This window comes from Hetaerina americana, unplaced genomic scaffold (assembly GCF_022747635.1).
Source record: "Hetaerina americana unplaced genomic scaffold, ioHetAmer1.1.p SCAF_28, whole genome shotgun sequence".
In the NCBI taxonomy this organism is placed as follows: Eukaryota; Metazoa; Arthropoda; class Insecta; order Odonata; family Calopterygidae; genus Hetaerina; species Hetaerina americana.
In genome coordinates this window covers 99,643-124,590 of record NW_027286852.1, presented here as the reverse complement: position 1 = coordinate 124,590, position 24,948 = coordinate 99,643, and the positions used below count along the sequence as shown (strand labels likewise).

Sequence of the window (24,948 nt, the reverse complement as noted above, 5' to 3'; positions counted from 1 at the left end):
GGATGGAGATACCTCTGAAAAATATTCAACACCGCCGGGATTTGAACCCGCGCCCTCAGGGTGGGAAGCCAGTACGTTAGCCCCCGCACCATCTCGATCCCCTTCCACCTTGAGGGCCCGGGCTCGAATCCTGGTTAAGGTTATTCTGAAATCATTCGAAGGTATTTTGATTCCTTCTTAGGTGCCTGTTAAGGAGCATATTTAAATAATAAGTAATCCATCTGTCTGATGAAAGATTAAATTCTGTTTTATACTAAATTCTGTGAACGTATTGTGCATTAATTTATATGTGAAAAGTTGTTTCGCTGAACGACTGTTTCGGTTTGCTGGAGATGAAGTGTGCTCGTTGTGCGAGGTTCCACTGTGTGTGTGTGGGGGGGGGTATGTGTCGGTGTTTTCCTGCAGTGGGTTTTTTCGTTAATATAATCCTTACACTTCTCCCCCGTCTGAATTTATCTTTTAACGCTTAACCCTATTTTTTTTTAAATGTAACTATTAAATTATTTATTTGTAATTTTTTTATTCTTATCCCTAGAACGGTAATGGGGGTGAAAAACACCCCAGAGCGCTCGAAATGTCGCGCCAAACGAAAGCATTTTTCTCTCATCAGATAAACTTTGAAAAAACTTTGTGTCACGTGATTCTACGTTCAAAAACAAAAACAATTAGCCCACATAGAACTCTCATAGTCATAATGGGTGTGAGGTATAAATTTTTGAAAATTGTTACCAGAATAAGGTGAAAAAATAGCGTTACCGTTCTGGTTTATTATTTTATCATTCTTATTATCCATCAAGCGACAAAAGCCCTCAGTTTTTACCAGTGGTGCTGACTGAAAGCTGTAATGTTATCGAAACCCAGGTTCTAAATAATGAAAGTTGTATCTGCCCCATGGTCGCATCTGAGGCGTTCGGGTGTCTTCGATAGAGCGGCAAAAAGGGCGATTGGAGGGCATCCTGCGAGCCCGCCACTGATGGTGCGAGGGGCGCAGTGTGGTCGAAGGAGGAGGCCCCTCATTCATTCCAGCCGCACACCCGTGCATCGCCCGTCGACGTGCTTCTCTCTCTTGTCCGGCAGGGAGGCGCAGCAGGCGAACGGAAACGCGGAGGGGGCGGCGAGGGGCGAGGAGGGGGGCGAGGAGGCGGGCGAGGATGGGGGAGGCGGGGCGGGGGGAGACGCATTCGCCGAGGCGGACCGCATGCAGTGGGAGCCCATGACCTCGGGCGGAGGGGTCAAGTTCCCGCGGCCCGCCCCGCCGCGCTTCGAGGCCTACATGATGACCGGTGACCTCATCCTCAACCTATCTCGCACACAGCACGGTGCCGGCGTGCTGCCCTGTCGCGAGAAGAAGGTGGACAGCCTGCTGCGCTACCACGCGTCCTCGTCCCCGCCGCCGTCGCAGGGCGGTTGCGGCCCCCCGGCGGCGGTGGGCCGCGCGCCCTCCTCCTCCGTGCCCACCTCGCCCGCTGAGTCCGAGCTGGGCCTGAAGAGCAAGAGGCGGAAGAAGGGCGGGGGGCGGCGGCGGGGGGGGGAGAAGGGGGCCGGGGGCGGCGGCGGCAAGGGGGTTGGCGGGGGCAAGGGAGGGGGCAAGGGGGGGGGTGACGCGGACGTCGGGGCGGCGGGGGGGGCCGGGCAGGCCGCGGCGTCCGCCTTCGCCTTCGTCCGCACCTCCCGCTCCGAGGACCACCTGCAGCTGCAGAAGGACTCGCTCAGCACCACCGTAGACATAGACATCGACGAGGACGTGACGTCGTCGCTTAACACCTTGCTGGACACGCGGACAGACGCCACGCCACCAGCCCCCCCCTCGGACGGCGGCCACCCCGCCCCCGGCCGATCCCCCCCGCCCCCCGAAAGGACGGAGCCCAAGAGTGAGCGCATCGTGTGGACTTACAACGACCCCACGGCGGCGCCCCAGCACAACGGCTCCTCCTCCTCCGCCGCCGCCTCCTCTTCCTCCGCCTCCTCCTCCGGCTCCTCCTCCGGCTCCTCCTCCGGCTCCTCCTCCGGCACCTCCGGCTCCTCGTCGTCGTCGGCCTCCTCGGAGGAGGGCGTGAGTCCTCACCGCTCCTTCTCGCCCGCCTCCCCCACCTCCGTTTCCTCGTCCGTCATGTCCAGCGATAGCAGCTCTAAGCGGGGGGTCGCGGGGCAGGGGGCTTCCGATCGCGGCGGCGGGCCCCACGCTGCTGGCGGGGCATCGGCGGTCCCCGGGGGCCTCGCCAATGGGGACCTGAGTCAGTCGGAGGCGACCGTGTCGAACATCTCGAGCCCGGACTTCCGGGAGGAGGCGGAGACCCTGGATATAGTGGGTGGGCGCGATCCCCTGCTGTTGCTCATGGAGCAGAGTGACCCGAGCGACAGCGACTCCACCATCCTGGTGAGCGACCGGGAGGCAGGGCGGCGACACCAGCAGCGGCAGCAGCAGCAACAGCAGCAACAGCAGATGGCCGCGACTCACCTTGTGCCCACGAATGGGGCAGCGGTGCAGAAGGAGCAGCACCACAGACACCACCATCACCACCACAGGCACCACCACCACCACAAGGGCCACCGGAGGCACCACCACCGGCACCAGAAGAGGGCGGCATCGACCGCCGAGGAGGAGGACGTGGGGTGCCTGGGGGAGGAGGGGCCAGAGGGTGAGCGGCAGCACCGCATAGTGATAAAGGTGAAGGGGCCCGAGGGGGTGGAGGGGGGGGGCGTGGCGCGGTCCCCCAGTGGGGGTTCGGATGATGCCGGCAATGATATGCTGGGCTATCAGGAGTTGCGTGAGTCGGAGGACGATGTGCCGGGAGGTGTGTTCTTGGGGGTTGGGGGCGAGGGAGGTGAAGCGAGGCCCCCGCTCCCCTCTCCACCACTCTCCGAGGATGACTCGGACATGGACAGCCTCCACAGTTTTCACTACAGCCCCAAGGCCGTGGATATCCCATCTGCATTCAGGCTAGCCAAGAGGTTATACACCTTGGATGGTTTTAAAAAATCGGACGTTTCCAGGCATCTCAGCAAAAAGTAAGTTTATCCATTTCCCATCTCTTGAATGTGCGAGGTGCATGGCAGGTAGTGCATGACACCTGTCACTGCATGATATCTTTAGTTTAGATCCTAGGCTATGCCTCTGCGAGTTGTACCCAAGCTGTATGATTTGAGGTACCTGGGAATCCTCTAACTACATGGAAACTGCCTTTGACTCTGTGGGTCATTCAATTAGTACTTGGAAGATAGTAGAAAGAGAAATTATTTTGGATAGACTTTTCTTTATTTTTCAACATAATCTCCTTTTCCCTCACGCCCACCTTTACCTTGACATGGTGGAAAGGCTTTTGTGTTCCGATGACCCCTAGATCTTTGCAGGCGGGAGTAATAGGACCCTGGTAGGGTCACCCATGCCAGAGAGGTCGAAGGTTAGGAGCCAGACAAAAGGTAGTACACGCAGTGTCTGTTCCTCAGTGAGGTGGCCGCAGTGGCATCTGACCCCTGTGGGGCGGCCAGTAAGTGATGGTGTCACGTTAATAACACTATTGAGGAAGTCAACGGGAAGCCACCTCAATTATTATTCCCATGAGCAAAATGATGGACAGTTCATAGAATATGAGTCCTGGCGCCCGTGGGACTCAGCCTAATTGATCGTGTGTCGTGCCCAGAAGCGGGAGAGGCAAGGTTTCCGCGGGTGTCATCTCACAAAATAAAGCAAAAGTGACAGTAGCAACACAGAAGGTGACCAAATTAGAATAGAGACATGGAATGTTAAAGCAATGTTAAGGACAGGAAAACTAGAGAATGTAAAGCTAGAGATAAGAGGAGAAAATATTGATGTTTTAGGTCTGGGTTAAGTGAGATGAAGTAATATTTGGGATTACTGGAATGGTAGTTAGAGAGTAATAGGCAACGGAAGGGACAAGAGCCAACAAGGGATTGCAATAATAATAAAACAGTTGCAGGCATAGCATGGTGGCAATCCTTCATGTTTAAAGGAGACACTTTGCTTTTCCATGTAGGATATTTTTATTGCGACCTAGGTTTTGTTACAACATTACATTTTCATAAAATTAGAATCTTGGAACATATACGAGGGTCATCCGGAAAGTAGTACCCGTTCGTGAAATAAAGACACAAAAGTAAATATTAACAAACATAAAAAATTTTATTTGAAAGAGGATACTTTAAACTACTTCTCAACATAATCTCCAAGCAAATTAAGGCATTTGTCATAACGTGTGACAAGTTTCTGTATTCCTGCTGCATAGTCCTTCGCCGCCAGCTCATTGAGATACGCGAGGGACCCATCTTGCACAAATGTTTGCATAATGCAGATGGTGTTTAACAATTTCATGAACAATTGTTCGAGAAACATTGGGAAAATGCTCACAGATGTCATCAATTGTGACGCGCCGATCGTTCCTCACGAATTCGTCAACTGAGCTCACCAGTTGGTCTGTAATGACAGACGGTCTCCCCGAACGCTCATCGTCGTGTGTGTTCCCCCTCCCCATGTTGAAGTTGCGACACCACCGCCGAACAGACGACTCGTCCATTACATTGTCTCCATACACCTCCTTTAATTGGCGATGAATATCACATGGGCGAACGTTTCTTGCATTGAGGAATTTAATCACTGCCCTCACTTCACAACTGGCGGCGTTCTCAATTTTTTTAAACATTGTAAACAATCACAGAAACAACACAGGCAATGCTAGCGTCACGCAACTTGGCTCAGAGAAGGCAGACAAGCCACTGAAGCTATCTGACCTCGTCCAGCGGCTACTCGCGTCGTCAGCACTTCATGCGGCACGAACGGGTACTACTTTCCGGATGACCCTCGTACCTATCCTGGTAAAGAGAAGAGAAGAGGATAGATCGAAGCAAAGGATGAAGGGCGGGGGGGGAGGGGAGAGGGATAATAAAGGAGAGGCTGGATTGGGGAGGGAAGGAAAAGAAAAGGGAAGTGTGTTACTTCAATGGACTATGAAAATGAAACCACCTGATAAGTATAGCTGAAACTTAAAGAGAAGTGTAGTTAGAGATGAGGCTAATTGAAATCAAACCTTTTCTGATGCTACAAGTGACATCTCTCTCCTTTTCTGAGTCATTATCAGAACCACGTATTACCTTGTCAGTATGTGTATAGCACTCATTGTGTTGAAATTATTCCATGTTGTAAGGCTCTAACCTCACCAATGTCAAACCAACTTTTGGGTAGGTTGCTATGGTTAGTGTTTAATTCTTTGATTTTAGAAATGTCCTTATTTAGCATGTTGTCATTCATGATAGATTAGGTTTTTTCCATCTCTACAACTTGAAAATCATTTGTAAATATGCCTTCTACAGTTTTAATAATTTCATTCTATACCAAATAATTCTCTTGTCTCTCCTAAGAAAACACAACCTAGCATCCTACTCTACAGCAAGTCCCTCTTCATCTCTGTATACTTCCTTCCTCCCTTTATCCTGTCCAACACCCTTATCCTGTTCCTGCCCTTTCCTCCTGTGCCCAACATTCTCCCCTCTATCACAGTCCTCAACATCCCACTGCCTATCAAAATGCCCTTCATCCATTTTTCCTGCATCATTATGATTTCTCACCCGCCATACCTAGTATTTCCTCATTTGTTTTCCTTTTGGTCCATTTCACCTTCTCAATTCTTCTCCACACCCACATTTCAAAAGCCTCCAATCTACCTCTATCCTCCTGCTTTAATGACCACGTTTCTGCGCCATACATAGCTACGCTCTATATATCAATGTTTTGACGAGCTTTATCTTAATATCCTTACTCACAGCTATTCCCTCCCCCTTGTGAAATCTTCTCAGCCTAATGCAATTCTTCTCCTTACCGTTTTGGTCCAAAACACTATCGAGATACCTAAACTATGCCACCTGCTATAGTGTTGTCCCCTATTTTGACGTTTAACTTGGCCTTTGTGGTTCTCTAAATCCTCATAACCTTTATTTTATTTATATTTATTATCAGCGTATACCTTACTGATTTTTCAATGTGCTCAGGTACATTTTCAATCCTTTGGTTGACAGGAAAACGAAATCTTGGTCATCAGTGAACGTGACTGATTTTACAAATTCCCCGCTGACTTTCATTCCCATCTCCAGTTCTTCCCATTCCTCATTTATCATCTCTTCCACATATGCGTTGTAGAGCCCAGGTGATAATGGACAACCCTGCCTAGCGCTGCCCATTCCGACTATACATTCTCTATCTTAATTTCTATTTGCAGTCTGAAACACGTTCAGGTTCTGGATATATCATGTCTCCCTCCAGCCTGCTCCTATCTTTTGTGAAATATTCATGAGTTGTGTCGTCTACCCTGTCATAGGCCATCTTAAAATTCATGGGGCCTAAAAATACATCTTGGTTGTGCTCTATTCCTTTCTGTGAGTGACTGCAATAATCACTACACTATGGCATTGCATGTGCTCGTTCTCCTCCTGAACCCTAACTGATGAAGACGAGAGATGGGGATTGTTGGGTGAGTTCATGCGGAGGTGGGCTAGATGGTTCGGGAGCATTTTGATAGGGGTTCATTGCAGTGTAGGTTGTCGAACCACCCTGGAGGGGCACTTCTTTATATTCGATGTTTCCTGGCTTAACTTTGTGAAAATCCATTATCACTGAAGTAAAAATACCAATGTCTCTTTCCACTCAATTTTATTCAGCGCACCTAGTTTCAATGCATCGGCATCAAAACTAGTTGTACTGACTTGAGGGTGATGCCGCTGCGTCGAAACTGGTGGTACCAAATAAAATGGAGTGGAAAGATACATTGGTATTTTTACTTTAGAAGGCACTTATTTTAAATGATTTTTGCATGTGATTTACCACTTTCTATCCAAAAATGCCTCAAACAAATGATACACCATTATAATTTTTGTATATGTATGTTGTTGAGAGAGTAAATTTTGAAAGAAAAATTATCACTTTTGAAACTTTTTAAAAAGTACCCTGGGAAATTATCTCAATTCTTTTTCCATATGCACCTTTTAGTAATGATGAGGCTTTTTAACCATTTTAGTGATATTTACCTTTTGTTTTTCGGGAAAAAGTTATGTGCGTCCAAAGAAGTGTCCTCAAAAAAAGAACATGCTAAGTGTATGATAATACGATCAATATATATATACGTGTATGCATCTGTTTCCACAACTCCTTAACCCTCAGGAAATGCATTTTTAATCATAAAAGCAGGATAGATTGACTAAAAAAGAGCAGATTTGCATGCAATGCAGTCTAAGGTGTGTCTAAGATGGTGCCCATGTAGTGTGCAATGAGTGAGGGCTGGGAAGCAACTTTTGCTGGATACTTGAGGGGCTCAGGTCATCGCAGCATTTTGAACCCCAAGGCCCTGCTCGTAAATGCAAAAGCATTTTAACTGTTCTTTTTGAAGGCTTGAAATTTTTGAAGTGCTAATGGCTAATATAATTTGGCAGAATGTTGCTATGGCTATACTGCAATGATTGGGATGAATGCATAGTTCTTGCGTTGCACTGCTCATGATAAAAGTAAGCAAAATAATTTTACAGTGAAGGAAATAATAATAGCTCTACCCAATGAACTTGAGGAAGACTTTCGTAGGTTACTAGTGATAATACTCAGAATATCATCTCACTGAGACTCGGGGGGTAACTTTTATTAAGTTTTGATCCCTACACTCGGCATCCTCTAGTTGATCATCCCGCCTCACCGCCCAAACCCCCCCCCCTTTGTTCAAATATGTTCAATTGCACTAAATATTTATTGCAATTGAATGTATTTGAAGCTATGCCTGTTTTAAGAATTTGGGTATTAATCATTATGAAATGGTAAAAGGTAAAACATTCAATGCACCAAATTCATTTGTTTGATCCGAATAATGCTTCTTCTTATTGTTACCTCCCTTTCACTGGGATCTGAGCAGCATGCAACCTCTTGCCTTAAGTTTCAAATGATTCCAATCCCTTTCACTCATTAATACTCCAGCAACATGTTAGCCTTTTGGAAAGAGCAGGATGACTTTAAGGTATGGATTCAAACTCAAAGGATACCTATGATGGGATACCCTCCAATAATTTGTGTAGACGGGCAGACTGGTCCTCAAACCCCTCACCCCCTCACACAGGAGTCATGATTTCCAGTATCGCTCTAGCATAGCCTGGATATGATACCCTCACAACCACAAACTCACCTGTAGGCTGATGACTCAGAAACAAATAATACCAGCCATGCGATTACCTAATTGCTTACAGCAATATTTCCAGCATTCTTCATTATTATCTGTACTCGTGAAAAAGTATGTTTCCTTAATTCCCAACTACGTATCATAAGTTTGAAATTATAAATATTTGTGGCATCCAAGTATAAGATATGCTTTTGTGGTAAGAAGGCTATTCAAATATATGTAAGGCAAAACTTAATGCACTAATGAAAAGTGAAAAGATTATTTTTTGTCATTTTTGACACCTTGCAGGAGTTTGCATTGCATCACACAACGTGATGCTCTGTCTGAATACCCTATTCCACTAGAAGGCAAGGAAGGGCCAAGTTATTTGAAAATTCAAATATTCTGATCATTATAGTTTGGCACATTACATAATCAACTCTTGAGTTCATCATCACTCTATTATTTTACCAAGCATGAATTTGGACTTTGGAGTGGTGGAACAGCCAGGACTTTTCTGTTTTCCAAATCAATCAATAGTGTGTGAAGCTTTTATCATCATCATCTGTGGATGAATCGTTTATGGAGAAAAATTTCAAAGCATTAAGACCACTCCTAATCCCTTGCATGGACTCAACACTGTTTGACTGCATGCTTGATTAATACTTGAGGCTGGATTTCCTAGTTATAAACAGAAAGCACTCTGTTCTGTTGACAATTCCATTTGTTTCAGTAGCTGGCCATAATAAAAACTCAATTTCATGGCGAGCAGCTAATGAGCTTACCCACAGCTTCCTCCTCATCTCTGGTGGATTACAGGATGCCCATAATCTCTAATATGGCTGTCTCTTAGTATGTCTTATAGAGTATTCAGTGATTTCTTCTGTTAAAATTTCTAAAATCTTAAATAGAATTATATATGTTGAAAGTTCAATGCATTAATTAATTATGTGTAAAATGGGAGACTTTGGTGCATGCTCCCATGGCTTTAATATTTCCTTATCATAGGGGTTCGATGCTAGAATGCCATTGTCAAGGGTTCAGTGATTTAACAATATGTAGATATCTCTTGGGCTCAGGAGGAAGGGAAAGTGGGAAAGTGAAACAAGAGGGGGAGGGGATGAACGGTGGTTTAGGGAAGGGGAGGTGGAAGAGGAGTCGAGATGTGCTCTCAACTGCCGGATGCATCATTAAGGGGAGGGAGGAGATGGGGATTCCCTTTAACTCTGCTTGTTCATGATTTCTCCCTCACTTTTGTCCTTGCTCAATGCGACCTGATTGCCGCCTCATTTTGAAGGCATGGTTCACCGTAACGGAGCAACATTGGTGCTTCTCTGTAGTGCTAGAGAATTAGATTCAAAGATATAAGGCTCCACCCATCATTGCGCCATTTCATGCCGAGTGTTCTCAAGGAGTGAGATTACCACAGGAGGGTGCACCAAGGCACCAGGCTTGGTGCACGCTCTTTTGAAGCATGGATATGAGCAGGGAGATTAGAGAAAAGTATGCAAGCTCAAGTGTTTGCAGCACATGAGTAGGGGTGACATACAACATTCAAACTTATGGTTTTCCATCAGCTAATGACAGAAGATTCACATCCTGCTGAAAATGCTGAAGCACAACTTTGGGAAGGAAAGAAGGGCCAGGGGACATTATTTTTTCCTGATGTGTATTTTTTAATGCTGTATGCTGAACATGGTCACCATATAAGATATGCAGCCAAAATCTAGGAAATCAAGGCTTTATCCTCATGCGATGTGGTATTGTTGAGGCTTCATAGGTATCAGTTTAATTGAGTAAGTCATGGGAGAAGTAAGTGAAAAACAGTCATTATCCCTGACATTTGGATAAAATTTTATCCATCAGGCCATTTTGTAATATTAAATCGCCTGTGATTTTCTTCTTTTGTTCTACCAATGTCTCCATCGGTCATAGCTATCGATTTTTAGCACCTAAGACTACAATAATCATAGTTTGATCAGTAGGCAGCAATGAGTCAGTGCTTGTATGTTATATTTCCTTAATAATGTTCACTCTTCACAAAGTGCTGGCATGAATCCTTCTTTATCAATCTCGTTCAATCATTCAATTTTCATATATTCTTCTAACTTGAGATGGGGTATCTGGCCTTTTGTAGCGCAATGAAAGAAATCAAAATATATCTAAGGAATGGATACTGTCTAACCTTCATGAATTTATTCTAAATAAATAATTCACCTGAAGTGCTATCGTTAAAAACTAAAACAATTGTGCCTAGTTGCATGATTCACTTGAAAATTAAATTTTCACGGTGGAAAATTTCTAAAAGTGAGAGCTGTGGTGCATGCATGAAGTTAATTCTTGCCAATTTGTTTTATCTTTTCTATGCATAGGAGTAACATTTATGAGCAATGGTTTTGATACTTCACTCACCTGGGAGAAAGAATGCATACGGAGCAATAGTCATTGAGGCACCAAGACCATTATTGTTCATAGCTATTGTTTATTCTCCTTGTCTGCTTGTATTCACAGTCAGCATAAATTTGAAAGATATTTTGACTTCTGTATTGTTTTTCAGCAATGACTTCAGCCGAGTGGTGGCGGAAGAATACTTGAAATACTTTTCCTTTGATGCGGACACACTCGATGTGGCCCTAAGAAAGTTCCTAAAGCAGTTCTGCTTGACGGGGGAGACTCAGGAAAGAGAGCGGGTCCTGGTGCACTTCTCGAAAAGGTATCTGGACTGCAACCCTGGCTCATTTAATTCGCAAGGTGAGTGAGAGGAACTGGCCATAGAAGTGCACAGTGCTTAAGATGTGCATCAACAGTGAATTGCAAAAATGCTGTCCTTGTGCAATCATTATTTTTGTATCAAATATTAATCAATTCCTGCAGTAATCCATTCATAACTGTTGGTACTGGAAGGCGGACCCACTTAGTTGATAATAGTTCCTCATGGTTATGTTGCAGCCACCTTATCATACCTTATTCACCAAGAATGGAATAGAGGATATTGATAAACAATTGTGGAGCCTTGAAAGCTCCCAACACAAGGCAAACCTTGACTAATTGAGCCAGTCTTACTAAATGCAGAGGTGTCAGCTGTTGCAGGGTTTTTGCAGCGCCTGCTAATTATTAGCTAGTCATTTACAGTAACATTCAGTTGAAAACTTAAAAATTTTACAAGCAATTATTATAATTGCGGCTCTTTGGTTATACTAAATTCTTGCTGTCGGCACTGCGACCATGTTGGGGCTATGATTATTCAGTCAAGCTTATTTGGGCACCAATGAACATTTGCACCTTTATGTGTGATAATGAATGTTGACCGGCCACAATCTTTGTATGTGTCTATGTATATGCATGAATTTATATGAGTATATTTTTTTATGTGTGTGCATATACATATATATATATATATATATATATATATATATATATATATATATATATATATATATATATATATATATCATAATGGGCTGGCACAATATAGCACAAATAGAATAGAATAGCACATTTAAAAGCACACTCACACGGTAAATTGTTCGAGCTAAAGCAGGAAAAGTGGATGAAGGGGTATTGGCCGGCAGTGAGATGTTGAAGACGGTAATTGAGGGGAGAATGTTACGCAAATGAGGAAGGGGAAAGAACAGGATAGGGATATTGGACGGGATGAAGGAAGTACTCAGAGATGAAGAGACACCTGGTATAGAGTAGGATGCAGGATTTTTTGTATTGTTAGGAGTCACAAAATGTTTTATTTAGTAGTTGTCTCCATCCAAAAACCTACCCTAACCAGTAGATTGCCTTATAATATATATATATATATATATATATATATATATATATATATATATATATATATATATATATATATATATATATATATATATATATATATATATATATATATATATATATATATATATATACGGATGTAGATTTGTAGAATATAGAGACACATAGAAAGGACACTCACAATATGTTATTTGACGTTTCGACAGCACGGCTGTCGTCTTCAGAATGGCGTTCTCTGGGAAGAGCGGAGAGGATGTGCGGGGGAGAGGTGGGGGAAGGGGAGGTAAAGGGACCAATAGGAAATGAACAAGGGGGTGGGGGGGATATGTAGGCAGCCATATGATGCATTCAGTGGGCTTGGTTCAGCCCGGGGGGTTTAAATGATTGGGCCACCCAGATAAGGAAGATGAATGAATGATGATGCATGAATAACCACCGATATTCTACCAAATCTCCCACATTTCTTAATTATCCCATTCCTACTCACACTGCTTCCCACAATCAATCTTTTGACGACTGCTTCTCCGTTTCGGTGATTGAAATCCTCCCCAAATCTGCTAGTGTAATAGAGGTGAGAACCCGCGAGATGGCGCATATCTGGGTGGCCCAATCATTTTTTTGGATTTATCTCAGCCAAGAATAGTGGGATGATCATTAAAATATCATAGGAATATCGTATTCTGTTACCGTATTGAAAAATATCGATTGGTATCGTTGACATTCATTACATTTGGTTTTTTTTATTATTCTCAGCCCAGAAAGGCAGAAAAACCATTACAATATTGTTAAAGTATAGTATCATAAAAAACATATAGTATCTTTGATTTTGAAATATTGTAGTTTTTGTTTTGCCTCTGCGCAATATAGAACATTAAAATATGGTAAAGATATTGTATTGTCGATTTTGTTGATATTTTGTTTTATAGATTCATGTCAGACAATAATAGAAGTATAACCATTTTAATATCGTAGGTGTATTGTATTTTTATATCGTATTGGAAAATATGGTATTATATCGTCAGCATTCATTACAATTGGTATTTTGGAATTTTCTCAGGCCAGAATAGCAGAATAACCATTAAAATACCGTTAAAGTATCGTATTGTAAAATATCATGAAAATACCGTAAAAGTATCGTATTGTAAAATATCGTATCATACCATCAATTTGAATGATATTTGGTTGTTAGGATTCACCTCAGCCAAGAATAGAAGGATAACCATTACAAAATCATCGGAGTATCGTATTGTGATATTGTATCGGAAAATATCCTATCGTATCGTCGACTTTTTTCGATTCTTTTTAGGTCAGAATCGCAGAAAAACCATTAAAATATTGTAAATATATCATATCGTCATTTAGTATTGCATAATATAATATCCTATCGCTTCATTGAAGATATGGGTCAGGTTGGGTTGGGTGCGGCTGGGCTGGGTTGGGTGCGGCTATGCTGGGTTGGCCCGGGTTATATATATGTATATGTATGTCTTTCTGAAAAGTGATTTTGATACTTTATTTTGTAGTTTAATTGAATTTTCTTCCTTTTTATTAAAATAACAAGTCAAATATGATTAAAATCGGGTAGCCGTTTTTGATTTATAAATGGTGTAAAGTTGGTACGAAGTTTGCTGGTTCAGCTAGTATATGTGTGAATATGTATATATATATATATATATATATATATATATATATATATATATATATATATATATATATATATATATATATATATATATATATATATGTGTGTGTGTGTATATATATATATATATAAATATATATATATATATATATATATGTGTGTGTGTATATATATATATATATAAATGTGTGTGTATATATATAAATATATATATGTGTGTGTGTGTATATATATATATATATATATATATATATATATATATAAATGTGTGTGTATATATATATATGTGTGTGTGTATATATATATATATATATATATATATATATGTGTGTATATATATATATATATATATATACATATATTATTATTAGGTAATCTACCAGTTAAGGTAGGTTTTTGGATGGACATAATTACTAATTAAATAATCTGTGACCCCTAGCAAAACACAACATCCTACTTAACATCAGGTCCCTCTTCAGCTCTGAATACTTTCTTTCTACCTTCATCCCATCCAACATCCCTATCCTGTCCCTTCCCTTTCCTCGTTTGCCCAACATTCTACCCTCTATCACAGTCTTCAACATCCCACTGCCGGTCAACACCCCCTTCATCCACTTTTCCTGCCTCCATAGGATTGCTCCCAACAAACTCCTCTCTTCGCCCACCATACCAAGTACTTCCTCATTTGTTTTCTTCTCTGTCCATTTCACCTTCTCCAATCTTCTCCACACCCACATTTCAAAAGCCTCCAATCTACGTCTATCCTCCTGCTTCAATGACCACGTTACCGCGCAATACATAGCTACGCTCCATATGAAAGCTTTTACTAGTCTTTTCTTAACATCCTTACTCAACGTCCCCGTCATCAACTCCCTCCTCCTTGTGAAAGCCTCTTTGCATAGTGCAGTTCTTCTCCTTACGTCCCTAATACTTTGACCGTGTTTGTCCAAAACACTACCGAGATACGTACACTGTTCTACCTGCTCTAGTTTTTGCCCTCCTATTTTAATGTTTAGCTTAGCCTTTTTCTTTCTAGAAAATCGCATAACCTTTGTTTTATTATTATTGATTCTCATCCCATACCTGTCGCACTGAATTTCCAATTCACTAAGTAATGCTTGCAGCCCCTTGGCTGACTGACAAACTAAAGCTTGGTCATCAGCTAACCTAACTGATTTTACGAATTCCCCGCCCACTTTCATTCCTACCTCGAGTTCTTCCCATGCCTCTTTAATCATTTCCTCTGCATACAGGTTGAACAGCAATGGTGATAATGGGCAACCCCCTCCTTACACCTCTTCCTAACACTGCCCAACCTGACACCCCGTTTCCCACTCGCACCTGAGCAGTCTGAGACGTGTACAGGTTGCGGATTAGCCTCCTTTCCCCCCAATGTACTCCTATTTTCTGCAGAATACTCATTAGTTTTTTCCCAATTCAATCTATCGAACACTTTTTCGAAATCTACGAAACAGGCAAATACCACCTGGTTGTGTTTTAAATTCCTTACGATTAATAATCTCATTAATGCAATGGCATCACGTGTAACTCTCCCCTTCCTAAACCCAAACTGATCATCCCCTAAGTAATCATTTGCCCTACTCTGTATCCTTTTGTTTATGATCCTGATAACGACTTTGGCTGCTTGGGATATCAAACTTATCGTCCTGTAGTCCTCACATGATGTAGCCTTTACCTTTTTCGGAATAGGAACTACAACTGATCTCACAAAGTCTTCCGGCCAGATTCCTTCCTCATAGATACTACGGATCTCCTCTTATACAGCCTCTTCCTCCCAAATTTTCCTAAACATTTTAATAGTTCTGCGGGAATGTTATCCACCCCCACGGCCTTATTTAGCTTCATCTCCCTTAATGCCCTTTCTATCTCATTGTCTGGTATGCCTGGACCTAAGCTGTCTTCCTCTACATCATATTCTTTTTCAATGTCTAACTTTGTTGGTCTAAGTTCTTCACTATACAGTTCTTCTACATACTCCTTCCATCTCTCTTGGATCTTTCCTGCGTCAACTATTACCTTACCCGCCTTATCTCTAACTGCTATCGTTGATCTCTCTTTCCTACATCCCGATAAAGATTTAACTTTGCTGTACAGCGCACCGATTTCACCCTTCCTCTGCAGACTTTTCATATCCTCGCACTGCGTCTTCCACCATGCTTCTTTTGCTTTATTTGTTGCCCTTCTCAATTTGTTTAATTCTATGTATGTATATATATATATATATATATATATATATATATATATATATATATATATATATATGTATGTATATATGTATATATATATATATATATATATATATATATATATATATATATATATATATATATATATATATATAATGTATAACACTTAGCACTAGTGGACACAGACAAAAACACAGAAAAAAGAGACTCACTATTTTTCGAATTTTCGGTGGTCGTTGCCACCTTTATCAAGGAAGAGAGGGACAGAACTGAAGGGAATACGAGGGCTGGAGCGATGGATGGAAGGGGAAGGTGGGGAGAGAATTCCGAAGGGACGGGTTTGGAGGGGCAGCGTTAGAAGGATGGGGAAAATGTAGAAGGTGATGGGGGCGGAAGGGGGATGAAAATATAATTAGAGCAGGGTAATTAGTGCCTAATATTGATTCCTGGCCAGTTCCAGGACTCCAAGAGCCAGATGAAGGATTGCTCTAATGTCTTGAGTCCTTTCTTCCAAACCCCTTAGCCCAAATATGGCCTCCCTTTTGAACAAGGGCCTCTCTTTTACCCCAACCCCCAGAGTAAACCACGTGACAATCCTTGCGGACGTATTGCATTTCTGCCGGAATCTCCGGTGGAAGGCATTTTGGGATTCCCAACCGTCACTCCAGCAAGTTTCCAGACCCCTTCACAATGCCTTACATAAAATCAAGCCGGCTTCTGCCCAAGAACCCAATCCCCTCCCCCCAAATCATCCAATTGAAATTTTTATAAACCTTCTCCTGTCCAGAATTTCCAACCCGTCTTTCCTCAAGACCCTAAATCCTCGACCCAAACTGTCTCCAACCGAATCCACAGAACTAAAAAGGCTAATTAAGGATCCTAATATCATCATTACTTCCGCAGACAAAGGTTCAACAGTTGTTGTCATAAATAGATCGGATTACATAACGGAGGTAGACAGGCAACTCTCGGATACGTGCGCATACCAGCAAATCCCCGAAGACCCAAACCCCGCACTTCAGAAGGAACTTATTGAATTTCTCGTGTCCAACGGGCCAAATGAGGGTCTATCTCCTTCAGACCTGGACCTCCTCTCCCCTCCCCACCCACGCACCCCTCATTTCTATATCCTTCCAAAGATTCACAAGCCTACGAATCCCGGTCGTCCGATTTTATCCTCCCGTCACTCCCCAACTGAAAGAATCTCAGCATTTGTAGACCACTATCTCCAACCGATAGTCCATTCCCTACCGTCACACACCAAAGATTCTTACCATTTCCTGGAAAGGCTAAAATCAACCTCCCTCCCTCCAGATACTGAGATTATTATGGCCACCATATGTGTAACATCCCTATACACATCGATTCCCCACTCAGAAGGTCTCTCCGCTCTCAAACATTACCTCTCCCAACGCCCTGAGCCACACATACCCAGCACAGATTTTCTCCTTAGTCTTTCCGAGTTCATCCTCACCCGCAACTCCTTTTCCTTTAACGACAAATTCTTCTTACAAATCAAGGGCTGTGCCATGGGTAGCAGGTTCAGCCCTTCCTATGCAAACCTCTTTCTTGGTCTCGCAGAGAAGAAATTCCTGTCAAAACAACCACTGAAACCTCTATTGTGGCTCAGATACATCGATGATATCTTCCTCCTCTGGCCACATGGTACCGATTCCCTGAAAGCTTTCATTTCCGACCTCAATGCTTTGTCCTCTGTCTCCTTTAGTTCTACAGTTTCCTCCTCCCAAATCACCTTCCTGGATGTAAATGTTACATTAAGAAACCAAACATTTCACACCTCTGTACATATTAAACCCACAAACAAACAGCAATACTTACACTACAATAGTTGCCACCCATATCACACAAAACGCTCCATTCCTAATTCCCTATCCAATAGAGGACACAGAATTTGTAGTGACCCTGATTCCCTTGATTATTTCCTTTCAAGTCTACACTGTTCCCTCCTCAAAAGAGGTTATCCCGAATCCCTCCTGAAAAAAAGAATCCGAAAACATGCGTACACTCCCAAACCTTCCTCCACCGCGGAACCCCACCCTCTCTCAATTTGCACAACATACTTCCCGGGCTTTGAATCTATACGATCAATCCTAAAAGACCTCTACCCTATCCTAAAAAATCATAATGCCACCGCCAACCTTTTTCCCAAATGCCCCTCAGTTACTTTCAAACGCCCCGCCAACCTATCCGATCTCCTCAAATCAACAAATCCACTCCTTAAATCCCCAACCCGTCCTAAAACCACTCCAACGCCATGCAATAAACCCAGATGCAAAACATGCCCTATTTTCAAAATCAAAATTCTATCCCTCTCCCATTCGCTTTTTAACTCTCTCCCACCAATTCCCTCCTCTACTTGCACATCTAGCAATGTAGTTTACCTGCTGAAGTGCCAACTTTGCCCTGCCTATTATATTGGGCAGACCACCAAACCCCTCAATATCAGAATCAACAACCACCGAGCCTCATGCAAAAACTCTTCCTTAATTGATATGCTCCCTATCCCCAAACACGCCTCCGAACACAACACTCCCTTTGATAAATGCTATAGTGTATCCATCATAGCATCCCTCCCACCCTCTGATCCTCCACTGAAACTGAAAACATTAGAGCAATCCTTCATCTGGCTCTTGGAGTCCTGGAATTGGCCAGGAATCAATATTAGGCATTAATTACCCTGCTCCAATTATATTTTCATCCCCCTTCCACCCCATCACCTTCTACTTTTTCCCCACCCTTCTAACGCTGCCCCTCCAAATCCATCCCTTCGGAATTCTCTCCCCACCTTCCCCTTCCATCCATCGCTCCAGCCATTGTATTCCCTTCAGTTCTGTCCCTCTCTTCCTTGATAAAGGTGGCAACGACCACCAAAAATTCGAAAAATAGTGAGTCTCTTTTTTGTGCGTTTCTGTATTTTTGTCTGTGTCCACTAGTGCTACATATATATATATATATATATATATATATATATATATATATATATATATATATATATATATATATATATATATATATATATATATGCATATATATACACACACACACATAACACACTTAGTATAACGTTGCTCCCATTCCCTGTACGCCCGCTGGAAATTTTCTTTGGGGATGCCATTGATGACCCTCGTCGAAGCCTCTTGAACGGCCTTTATCGAGTCAAAACGTCGTCCCCTGAGCTGTCTTTTCATCAGGGGGAAGAAGAAGAAGTCCGGTGGTGCCGGATCAAGAGAATAGGGCGGGTGCGGCAACGTGGCAACACTGTATTTGGCCAAGAGCTGTCTGACGACAAGCATGCCATGGCACGATTTTTGGCACCATCTTGGCGCACACCTTGGGCATGGCCTAATCCTGTGAAATAATACGTTGAATGCAGTAAGACCCAACTGGTCTGCAATTTCTTCACTGGTTAAGCATTGGTCTGTGTTCAGCAGTGTCCTCACTCTGTCCACATTCGTGTCGGTTCTTGCCGTCGAAGGCTGTCCGGAGCAATGGTCGTCTTCAACGAGCTCCCAACCCCCTTTAAACAACTTGTGCCCCTCAAATACTGTGGAACGGCTTAAGGTAGTGTCCCCATAAGCCTGCTTGATCATATCTAGGGTCTCAGTTCCGTCTTCCCGAGTTTTGCACAAAACTTTCATGGAATATCGTTGCTCTAAATTCAGATTAATTTTGTTTTTCGGTGCGGACAAAAAACTCGCTTCACTAAAAACGGTGTCCTCACTCAACGACAGCCCGCAAGCGACTGAGGTTGGTGTTGGTCTTTTGCTAAGAGCCCCCTCCACCTTACCCTGCCTGGCAGACCCCCCTCCACTGCTCCCTTCGCGCCAGAGAAAACAGTCCTACCACTTTTGGGTGCGACCCTATATACAAATATATATATATATATATATATATATACACATAATATTTGGACGGCACAATAGAACACAAATAAAATAGCAACCCTTACATTTCCACATTTAACCGCCAACTTTAATTCCCTTCCAAGCATTCCCTGCACTTTCCCCTCCCCTCCCTTAGTAAGTAAATATACAATAAAAGAAAAAAAGATGATTTCTAAGTCTTTTATCATTTCAACTGTTTGTTATTTCATATACATCACTGGGTAATTCCTTTTTTTGAATCGTCGTTACTTGTTAATTAATTGCTGATAATGCATTGACATGATATGACAGCATTGAGCAAATGTAATGTGGGTATAAAGGATACGAAAAAATTTTTTATTCTGAATAAAAAAAGATTTTTTAGTTTCAGTTTAGTTTTTAAATAGTGTTTTCTACAATTTCAGATGCTGTACATACTTTGACCTGTGCCATCATGCTGCTTAACACGGATCTCCATGGCCAAAATATTGGAAGGAAGATGACATGCGGTGAATTTATCGAAAATCTGTCTGAGTTGAACGATGGCGAAAACTTTCCGCGGGAAGTCCTCAAGCTTTTATATCATGCAATAAAGACCCAGCCTTTGGAGTGGGCGCTGTAAGTGAATGCATCATCTTCGGTTGTTGCTCCCCTGAAGTATTCCATTCGTTTGGGGGTCATTTATTTTTAGGATTTTGGGGTTGGATTGGGGATTTTCCCGGGGAGCTTTGGGAAAGTATCTTTGGCTTTTTTTCTATTCTCTATGAATGAAGACTAACTTAGAGATTTCCACTTGACCTTTCCTTTTTTTGACCTTGGCTTCATTGCTATGCAACATCATCGGGTGACATTATGGGGTTTGCAGGATAGGCCATAAATGCAATAGCCCTTGAAGGGGGAGGGGGTGGATGTGAAAGGGGAGGGGGTGGATGTGAAAGGGGAGGGGGTGAAGTTAGGCAGGCTAGTGGTGGAAGGAATGGGAGGGGATTGCGTACTTGGACATCTCTCCTCGGTGGGTGGGGAATGGGAGGGGTGGTGGCAGAGGGAGAGGGAAGGGTGCAGAGAGGGCTCCGTGAGGAATACGAATGGCCATTAAGGAGTTGTCAGTGCTTGGATTTCAGGTGACCTTAATCTCCAACTCTTCAAGGGCATCTAATCTTGGTCCCTTCTTTTCTTGGTGTGGAACCTTTGGGTGGGAATCGCTCGTATGACCTTGGTCAAGGAGAGGTTTGGCAAATAGTGAGTTGGTTATTCCTGCCATTGATGAAGCAGGTCCAGTATTCCTCTCTTCCCTGGGCGAAATTCCTTCCTGTTTGCCTGATATTTATGGTAGCACAATCAGAACATTTCAGCCAGTGTTTGCCACTTTGTTGTTCTTTCTTCTCCTTGTCTTTTGTGGATCCGAGTGGATTTTGTAAGGTCCTATCCATGGATGAAGTCACTCTCACTTCCTCCTCAGAGAGTAGGCGTTGTATCTGCGGGGATGAGTTCCCGAGGCAGGAGACTGTGTGGGCCATTTCTGTCCATGGTGGTGTGTGCTGGAGTACATCTCATTCCCTGCAATTTGGGTAATTTTCCTCTTGTAAGAGGGAAGCCCTAATATTGCGGAGTACCCTGTGTTGGCTGCTACCTCTTTAATTGTGAGGATCTCCTTTATTTTGTTTCCCTCTGACAAAAAATAAATGAATATGTCTGCCCAGGGAATTTAGTACAGTCAGGAAACTCAAGCTGTCAAAGCATTCCTGACGACACACAAAATGCACCATCAATGTAGCATTACCAATGTAGTGTGTTTTTTGTCTGGGGATGTTTTGATCTGAATAAGTTGTTTTCAAAATCATCCAAATAAATATCTGCTAAGATAGAGGATAGGGGGGAACCCATAGCAAGGTCATGCAATTGTTAGTAATATTTACCATTAAAAATTTAACTATTTTGAGATACACCGATTTTCAGGAGAGGGCAAATTTCACATATCTCTTGGTAGGGTGTATGGAATTTTGATGAGGGTGGCTTTGGCTAAATTGATTACATCCCTTGATTGAAACCTTGATCGTGAAAAATAAAGTCCCGTGAACAATGCAAAGTTAGTCTTCATTCTTTCATTATGAAAGACTTCATCTGAGTAATGCCTGAGACAGTGTCTTATTCTCATATTTAACGGCTTATGCGTATTTAATTAGCTGAGCTGTGGTCTGTATGGTCTTATAAATATCACTCTCTGAATGGCAAACATACTATGGAAATAAGTCTGCTTTTAACTCTTTCTCCATTTCATTTGCTGACTGAAACTCAGAATTCTTGTAATTGCATGCCATGTAGCCCATATTTGATGGTAATGTCAGTGTAATTACATGTACTCTCTAACCCTGTTGTTTTGTTCTCATAATTTACATTTTCCCATAATAAACAGGGATTTTGCCATGAGCCATGCAATATCATATTTTTCCAACATATGCGCAACCCCGTATTTACACAATTTCATTTTCCATTTTCCTGCTATTTGCATCTGTATTAGCTGGATTAAAAAGTATTTCACTCTTTGAAACATATACTCATGTGCATCAGCCTTTATAACAAAACTTTTTACTTCATTTTGTACAGATACACTTAAAGAAAATGAGAGAGAAAAGTAAAGTGAACAGTTTCAGTGAAAAATTTGAAAATGGGGGGCAATATAGAGCACCACTTGTGATGGAAATGAAAACAACTTAAACTCATAAGCTGCATCCCGACTCATCGCTTAGGTACCTTAATTGCTCTCTTTATGGTGGATGTCATCTTGAAGGGTGTCCAAACTCGTTAGGCAGAAGAAGGTGCAAATTTAGGCACCTATTTAAGCCCCAGGATTTAGGATACAAGAAGTGTATCGTAGATACGCCATATTTCGACCCCCATAGTTCCCATTGCTAGAAGAAAGACAACTAGCAGAAGAATAATCACTATGCCGGGGGTGTATTATACAAAATTTATTTGGGTATATAAACACAATGGAAAATAGTCTTCAAGTGTAATGTTTTTTTTGAAAGTGTAGGCCCTTAGTAAAAATATATCTGTCTGCATGAACCCTACTGAGTAATCATAGGTTGTTTGCCAAACCTTGGCCAAAGGATTCACCATTTCAATAATTAAAACCACAAAGTACGAGGACAGTTCAATTAGTACCCGTGTTAGAAATGAAGAAACCATTTTTTCAAAAACATTTTTTTTATTTTTTAACATAATTCCCTTTTAGAAAGACACACTTCTTCCAATGTTCCTGCCATTTTTTTAACCCCTCCAAAAAATAGGATTTATCGAACTCTCCAAAATATTCCTCTGTCTCAGCGATAACTTCCTCATTTGAGCTAAATTTTGTTCCCGCGAGCCATTTCTTCATGTTAGGGAATAAGAAAAAGGTGCAGGGAGCCAGATCGGGTGAATACGGGGGGTGCGGCAGCAATTCATAATGTAGTTCATGCAGTTTGGCGGTGACAACTCCGGATGAATGTGCTGGTGCATTATCGTGGTGAAACGGCAATCGCGGCACCCATCGGGCCGACAATTTTTTCATCGCCAACTTATCATGTAAAATATAAATTGCCGTTCTAGTCAACACACCCCTGGCCTCTGCTACTTCGCGCACTTTCGTTCGTCGATCAGCGAGAATCATGGCGTGGACTTTTTCAATGATTTCCTCGGTAACCACGTCTGCCGGGCGTCCTGGTCGCTTCTCATCAAAAACAGATGTTCGCCTATGTTTAAATCCGATGAACCAATATCTAACTGTGGTCATAGATGACGAAGTGTCCCCATAAATAGCATCCAACTTTGCTTATATCTCCTCGCATTTCTTCCCATCCAAAAACAAAAAGCAAATTACCAAAGGATACTGCTCTTTTTCCATCTTGGCGAAAATCACGAAACACGTCTTACTCGAATGGCTACCAATTCCAAACTAATCTTTAAATCAGTCTGAAATTTGTTTCACCGCTGTTTGATAAATGGCAGCACATGATGATAACATAAACTTCCCTCAGGAACGTCCTTTGTCGTCAAACACGGGTACTTATTGAACCGCCCTGGTAATAAATCCAGCAAAAATGAAGAAGTGTCGACTTACGTATGCAAAACAGTTTAAATAGGCATAAATAGGTGGAATTCCTTCATGATTAGGGTAGGAAAAAAACTTTTGCTATTCCACATAAAAAGGTATTGCAAGACCATGGTTTCAGTGCGGCTCTTCATCATCTGGTATTTCCATGGCTTCAATGCTGCCCATCATCTTCTGGTGATGATGATGGGAAGCATTGAAGCCATGGTCTTGCAATACCTTTTTATGTGGAATTGCCAAGGTTTTTTTCTAACTTCATAACTCATGCATTCTAACAACACCTAAATGACTATTCATTTCACATATACTTTGAAAATAGGAGTGAAAATGACTCCGACCCAAACATGAAGAAGCGAGAACAGCTCAAGAACTGGTGACTGACATCTGTGATCATTTGTACTGCCTAGACCCAATAACAGTGATCAGCTCCTGATTAATCAAAAGTATTGAAACTTGCTTTATCACATCAAAACTACATTGAATAATAATAATGCTTTATTCACTATAGGCCGGTTCAGCGTGGTTTTGTCATTATACAAAAATTTACATCAATTTTCTTTGTATGCATCACATGTAAAAAGGTTATTTACATTGCTGGGGGTATTTAACAAAATATTTTAGACTTTTCTTTACATAATGTAAAAAAATCATCCCTAGAGTATAAAGGTTTAATAAGCTGGTATGCTTCAAAATTATGCTGGAATCATGCATTTGAAGAAGATGCTTTCAAATATGGGGGGGAAGCCGGTTAAAAAATGTGGCTCTCTGGTGGTATGGTCCCACACCACTCAAATTAGATAATCTTGCCTCAATGTGCATGTCAAATAGAAACTTTTCTGTCTTTTAAATGTAAACTTGATCAGTTACTGTGTAAACATAAATTCGTAAATATACTCCGGATGAATTCATGTCTCTCTCTGTTTATAAATGATTTTATTCTTAAGCACACTGTTACTACTCATGTTAACTGTTTTCTTTTTATTTGTGACTATCATTAGTATTCAAACTCTAATTGCTTCTGTATGTAGGTCTGTCTGGCAGATTTTCAACCAATGTGACGTTTTCCATGCATGTCTCAAACATGTCTTTAAGGAATGAATAAACATCAATCAAAGGAAAGCTCAAGTTCCTTAAAACACAGTTTTTCCAATGAGCAAAGGTTTCAAGTTTTCACTTTATGTGAAGGATAATCATGTTGTTC

At 42.1% G+C, this 24,948-nt stretch overlaps 1 protein-coding gene across 1 annotated transcript in view; it reads left to right on the top strand.

The window, feature by feature from the left end:
• Positions 1-24,948, top strand: part of Efa6 (Exchange factor for Arf 6) — a 211,216-nt gene that overhangs the window by 140,074 nt on the left and 46,194 nt on the right. The window contains exons 5-7 of the mRNA XM_071586938.1: positions 1,078-3,009; positions 10,699-10,892; positions 20,080-20,272. Coding sequence (XP_071443039.1) covers positions 1,078-3,009; positions 10,699-10,892; positions 20,080-20,272 — 2,319 coding nt within the window. The remainder of the gene's footprint in view (positions 1-1,077; positions 3,010-10,698; positions 10,893-20,079; positions 20,273-24,948) is intronic.